We start from the raw sequence: 6,778 nt of genomic DNA, 5'->3' as shown, positions 1-6,778 counted from the left end.
CTTTGTTCCCCATTGAGGATTTTTGATGTTTGAGTCAGAACTCAAGCGTGGTCGAGAGCGCCCTCTAGTGACTGCTTTGTCGTTACTCTTTTTCAACTGGGTTAGTAAAGTGGTCGATGAAATAATGCTGCAGCATATAGTTCTTGTTTTAATTCAATCTCTAATAAGGTTATAAAAGGTTAAAGGTTCTACACGTCATGTGTAGTTACAATTAAGATATAATAATACATGCAAACAAAACATATTTTGTGTTGTGCTTCATAATCAAGTCGGGTTTTATTTCAACTCAGAAATAAATCCATAAACCCCAGGTGACAAAAAAGTATTAAAAAAAAAATGTAGAAAACATGAAACTGTACCGTACAACAAGACATTAGGATGTCTTGTAAAGTCAAAACTAATATCATCATTCATGCGGGTCACACTTGCATTCAAAACATTGCAAAACAAAAGCACATAGAAAAGTCCTTGCAGGTGGAAAGAAATGTGTAAAAAAAAAAATCAAGCCACTGCCTCTGCTCTCAAATCCTAATCGGAGAATCTGGGCAGGTCAATGTCTCTGCGAGAGGAAGCGGAATCTTGAAAGCGGTCACAAGGGAACTCAATGAGGTCTCCCATTTCTGGTGGTACCAGCCGGGCCGGGCGACTGCTTTGGTAGCTTGTGAAGTCAGTGGACGGCGAGGTGTTTGCTAAGTTGGCTCGAAAAGGTCTTCTGGTGGAGTACATGTGGCGCACGTGGACGGCCGACTTTCTCCTCTGCAACTTCTTCTTGAGGCTTCGGCTCAACCAGACCATTCCCAGGACGAGGAGCAGGACGCCATTCCCGGCCAACGTCAGCACCGTCACCAGCTGGAGGTTGACGGTCAGGACCGAGTCCTCGGAAAGAGTGACCAGACCTGAGCAGTGGTCGCGGGGCGCCACTTGACACACGGAACCGGCAACCACTCCTTCGACACACACCATGTAGGTGACATCCGGGCGAAGCTCCCGCAGAATCGCCGAGCGGGCTGCACCGGTTGCGTAAACGAATCGCGGAAACCGTTCGGATGTCCCGAAGCGGTCAAACATAATCCGGTAGTGCACCTCATCCAGGTCTGGAGTGAGTCCTTGTGTCGCCCAGTGGACCGTGACTGTACTGCTCGTGACCTGGTCCACTGACACGTTGGCGATGAAATGGCGGTTGAAGGCACACGGCTCGGTGACGATAGGCGGGACCCCTTTGTGGTCCGTTCTAAGAAAATCAAACATTTCTCCGGATGGGATGAGAGTTGTGGAGACACTCTGCCGGTTCCCATCATGACTTGCTGTAGAGATGTCCTTCTCTGGATGTGTTCTGGAAACCTTCTCCTCAATTTTGGCCCTTTTTGTAAGCGGGTCAGTTGATGACTTGGATCTGCGAGAGTTCTTTTTGAATGAATGAACCATTACTGGCACCTCTGTTCCGCCTTGGTCTCCTTGTATGCCCGCCTCTTCCTTCCCTTGTGTCGTCTTATCCTGCTTTTGTTGCTTTGGATCTTCTCTTCCGCTTTCTTCCTGCCAAGCTTCACCCTTCATCTTAAGCCAGGTCTTCCCTCCCTGGCTCTCCTCTGGCCCGCCGTGGCTCCCACACAGATCGCTCCAGTTCCCAGCAGACTGAAAGTGGGACGTGTTCACACGGTCCAAGGAGGTCCCTCTCAGGGTTGCTGGGTGATGGCACTGTACAAACACATCCAACAGTCTCCCCTTTGAACGTGCTGCAGACATCCATCTTTTCAGCTCTTCCAGGCGACAATCGCACGTCCAGTTGTTACCGTGGAGATCCAGGTTGTGAAGAAAGTTATTGAGCTTGAAAATGTCACCCGGTAGGCTTGTTAGGACGTTATTCCGTAGCTTCAGAAACCTGAGCTGTTTAAGATGAAGAAATGCTAAAGAGTCAATATTAGAGATCCGGTTGCGACTAAAGTCCAAATGCTCCACGAGCCCCAGAGGATCCAGAAGCCCAGCGGGGATCTCCTCCAGTTCATTCCCATCTATCAGGAACTCTTTGAGGCTCGCTAAACCGAGCAGAGCCCCGTTGTGCAAATGAGCAATTCTGTTATTACTGAAAGATAATTTGGATAGCTTTTTCAGATGGTGAAAAACTTTATTCCCCACGTGTTGGATTTCATTTTCAGACAGCAGTAAAGTTGTCAAGGCTGTGAGATGGGAGAAGGTGAGGGGGCCTCGCAGGGCCGGCAGCTTATTGTGAGACAAATTGAGAAAGCGCAGCTGAGCAAGTGCACAAAAGGCATTTCTGTGAATGTGATGCAGCTGATTGGACTCCAGATGAAGATAGCGCAGATTGTGCAAGTCTTTCAAAAGTGAAAGCTGCAAGCTTTCAATTTTATTGCCATCCAGGCGTAACTTAACCAGATGATCCAAATTGTCCAAAAGTCCCGGCGTTATTTCAACGAGGTCATTATTATTCACGCAAAGGACTGTCAGCTTCTTCAAGGGTTGCAGAGTTCCAAATTGAATGTCGGATAAACGATTATGTCCCACGTAGAGCTCTTCCAAATCATACACGTTCTCAAATGCTTTAGGATGGATGTTTCGGATTTGATTGAACTGTAAATCCAATCGCACTAAGCCTGTGAACCTTCCGAGGTCGTTGGCCGAGATGTTTCCGATGAAGTTACCCCCGAGGCTGAAGACCAGCACCTCCTTCTGGTCGCCGCTTGGAGGGGGCACGGCGCGCAAACCCCGGTTGGCGCACATGAGACGCTGCGGTTGCTGGCAGTCACAGCGGTCGGGACAAAGTCCCGGGGAGGCGAAACCGCCGAGGCAGAGCAGAAGCGCGCAGAGGAAATAGCCGGTCTCCATCCCCGCGGCGCCGGAGCGACATTCACTCGTGCGCCATGTTCCACTTGCTGCTTCTGCGTGATCCTACTGCACCAGTCCGGCGAAAGGCTCCATCACTCCGCAGCGTGTCGCGCAAATTAATTGAAGCGGACTGCGGAAAGGCTCACATCCCCCCGAAAGCCTCCATCCCATCAAGTGGTCATCTGCTGCGAATTACCCCCACACACGCGCTGGTGCACAATGGACGTAGTCCCTCCTCTTGCAAGCATGACAAGTGAGCTCGTGAAAGTTTGCAGGGTGGCGCGTGCACGCCGGGGGACTTTTGACCGGGTTTCCTGCGCGTAACCGTGTGCAGCCAACCATTGCACTCATCTGGATGAATGAACATCGCAGCAAATAGAACACTCCCACGCTCTCCCAAGTATGCAAATGATTTGCATTTCTTCTATTTATACTTTTGGAAAAGCTTGAATGACTTTTGTGTCATGCTGAAAATCGTCAAATGAAAATGTTTCTCCCTCATCATTTTGACGTTTGTGTTCCAGTTACAACAAGTCACAGAACCCCCCCGCTCAAACGTTTGACTTTTACATCTTGAGGTACTTTTTGTGACCGGCAGAAGTTAACAATTAGACTTAGAAAATGAGCCCTGATTGTGGTTGTGCAGGCCTTACCTCGAGGGAGCGACTCCTACTGCAGCCCTTATTTCTGACGTGGTACCGTCTTCTCATTAAGCCACCAGAAGGTGCACACATGGTTCACATTTGCAGGCAAAGGAATTCAGGTCGCAAATGTCGGAGGGAGATGTGCCAAATCTGATCTGTCAAGTTGAGAGAAAAGATTAAATTCACCATGTGTGGGTATTGACTCCAGTAAGCTTTTGTATATTTGTCTGCCAAGACATCTGTCCATTTATGACACATGAGGTAAAATGCTTTTCGCCACTGGCACACGTAAAGCAGTAGTCCTTTTTTTCCCTTCCAAAATATACTTGCAGATTAAATACCAAGGACAAACACAGGTACACACATCTTTTTCAGTCAGAGTTGAGGCTCAATTACAAAAATGGTTTCCAGAGCCAGGATTGGATGACTTTTCTCAAACAAAAGCTCCAAATCCCCCTGGATGGGCCTTGTTCTCATGCTCTCGCCACTTGGAAGACATCATACTGAGATGTGAGCTCACTCGGAGTCAGGGTCTGTATATAAGACACAGCAAAGCGCGAGCCTTTGGGAAGCCCCCTCTTTCTAGGGGTCATTTCCTGTCTGGCCGTTTCTCTCTTGGATTCCCACATCCCCCTTACCCATTTTGTGACCGTGGAGAGTGAGCGGACACAGCCGAAAGGTGACGACTTTGCACATTGTGGAAACATGAGGAAGGGCCCTTTGGAAATGTGAGCATAAAACGATGCAAGGTAATAAATTGTAGAATGGATACCGGAGGAAGGAAGGAAGGAAAAGTGTTCTGGGCCTGACACACATTCTGTTCGGACGGCGTCTGCCACCGTGCCAGCACCCAGCTAGCCTGTAGCATCAGCGTATTCCAACAGCGATGTGTGGAACGATGCCTAATTTCCATTCCAGTGAGGAGACGATGATTAGACGATGAACACAGATTGTCCCCATGTGTGGCAAGGAACAAATTGCAAGGACTATATCTTCACCTACTTGCTTGTGGGAATGGAGAGGAAGCAAAGAGGCGGCGAGGAGGTGGGATTGTGTGTTTACAAGAGCAACAGCTGGTGGGATCATTAAGAGCTTTGACTCGGACTCATGCTCACGCGCACTAAGACGGTGTGCGCGCCTTTGCATGTTTATGCGGGGGTGAGCGAGCGAGCATGTTTATGCACTTAGAGGGGGAAGGTGAAAGAAATTCTTTCCTATCTGTCACTGAACGGAGATTTTTTTTTTTTTTTTTATCTGCACAAAGATGTGGACGACACAGGTAAAAATATTGGGACACGTGGCCATCGATGGTGGGCGGTCAGGCCAGCGAGGCCTTCTCCACACATCTTAACACTCTAGCAAAAGCACTGACATCCATTTACATCGGAAATTTAAAGTGTATGGATTTATTTTCAGCATCATCTGCACTGCAAATCCTATTTCAGCCATCTTAGTCGAATCGGCCCCTTTAATCAAATATGTATAAAGACAGAGGAAGCGTGGGAGAGACACCTGGACAGGAAAGCGCTCAAACTCCATCTTCCTATTGTTCTCCAGATGGCTTTCATTTAAGGGGATGTAAAAAAAAAAAAAAAACCTCACAATACAATATAACTAACACAAGAAGAAAAAAAAAAGTGCTTGTTTTTACAAAAACATACCACTGTAACATGGGGAACTGCATTTCTTCTTTGCATTCTGTTCAGCTCCAGAACCAGACCCAGGACTACAAGAGCTTCGGTCTCCACTTTGAGAATGCAGCAAGGGAGAACAGAAGACGTACTTCTACATCTGGAAATAATTGCTGCACGCCTTTGCCCTGTTGAAAGGGTAGCGAGGGTAGAGGAGGGGGAGAAGGGGGTGGTATAAAAGGAAATAAGTGAGAAAAAGCCTTTGATGGATGAAGTTTGAAAGAAAGTGCACATAATCAGACTGAATCACATAATGACTCAGAGAATGGGCCTTAAGATCTTAAAAAGGCATTACCACAATGACCCTGGATAGGGGCACCAAGCCCGTGAAAACATGAACTAATGAGCATGGATATGTAGCAAACTGCATACAGTATTTATAATCTGGATTATTGCATTTTATTCTCTCAGATATTACAAACAGATTAGGAACAAAAAGCGTGTTCTCTACTTTTCATCCCAAGAAATGTGAGCCATCTGATTTGCTGCAAAATGACCTGATTCTGTCAAACATCGCCCTCTGCTGTTTCAAGAGCCACAATGACATTTTTAAACTGCAGTTTTGTTCAACCACATGGTCTTGAATCTTTTAAAAAAAAAAAAAAAACGATTTTATTTTTAGCTTCGCTTTGGTGTATTACAGAGATGGGAGTGAGTCAAATACGTGCCAATCAAACCCAAGTGCTTACTTGGAGAACTTCCCAAAACTACAACAAACAATGATGGTATGCATTTCTTGCATACTGTCATAAACAATCATATGCGTCGGAGGTGTGTTTGGGAAAGAGAAATGTGATCTAGGGGAATTTAAATTGCTATTCTGGAATCAGCTTTCAGTCTGTTCGTTTATTGATGAGCCACTCTGTCTCTTCTTTCGCTTTTTAAATTGCACAATGTTCAAGTCATTGCGGGCTTAATGCATTGGGCCTTGTTGTACTTGACTGTGTGGTTCAAAGTGTGTACATGTGCCAAATTCATGCCAGGGTGTGGTGCCTGTTGTTTGTTTTGTGAAGAAGGAAATGCATTGTTCTCAAGTGACATGTTTTCTGAGAAGTATCTCTCCTAATGTTCTTACTTGACAACAGTAGGTGTACCTGCAGAATGACAATGCAAACTCCAAACACCTACAGCCATGCGATTTTCACAAGTTCCTGCAAACACTCGACTCTCCCAAATGTTCCCCTCCCTTTCAATGTTGCTTCTCCTTCCCTCTTGTTGCCACAGCAATAGGCGCAAGCAGGAAGGAGCAGCCTTGTGCTCATGTGAGGAGGGAAATTTGTTTTGTTGGGTAAACAAAAGCTGGGCAAGGCAATGGTAGGCATTCCAGGGAACATACTGGTCGGGAACACGTTACCCCTATTTGCTTATTCTGTATCATGTGCTGCAAAAAAAACATTCTTCACAAGTTCATGTAGAACGTATGTGTACGTTACCCATCTCTTTTTACATATATTATGGGTGTTTATTACTTTGTGTTCTTATAAACGCCGTCGGCAAATTGCATTTCTGGCCACGTCAGTCATTTTAAAACGTGTCAAGCCATCCTCAGTAAACGTCCCCGTATGTTAATCCCTGTTTATGATTGGCTAAGCGAAACGCCAC

The 6,778-nt window shown here is 46.4% G+C and overlaps 1 protein-coding gene across 1 annotated transcript; it reads right to left on the bottom strand.

Annotated features, from left to right (window-relative positions):
- Window positions 1–135: 135 nt before the first annotated feature.
- On the bottom strand, window positions 136–3,486 carry tril (TLR4 interactor with leucine-rich repeats). Its single transcript, XM_061268074.1, has one exon. The coding sequence runs from the start codon at window positions 2,839–2,841 to the stop codon at window positions 529–531; it is 2,313 nt and encodes a 770-aa protein (XP_061124058.1). The 5' UTR covers window positions 2,842–3,486; the 3' UTR covers window positions 136–528.
- Between the last annotated feature and the right edge of the window lie 3,292 nt (window positions 3,487–6,778).

Source organism: Syngnathus typhle, linkage group LG20 (assembly GCF_033458585.1).
Source record: "Syngnathus typhle isolate RoL2023-S1 ecotype Sweden linkage group LG20, RoL_Styp_1.0, whole genome shotgun sequence".
In the NCBI taxonomy this organism is placed as follows: Eukaryota; Metazoa; Chordata; class Actinopteri; order Syngnathiformes; family Syngnathidae; genus Syngnathus; species Syngnathus typhle.
Note: the sequence above shows the minus strand (reverse complement) of the source record. Positions and strands in the feature narration are given on the sequence as shown.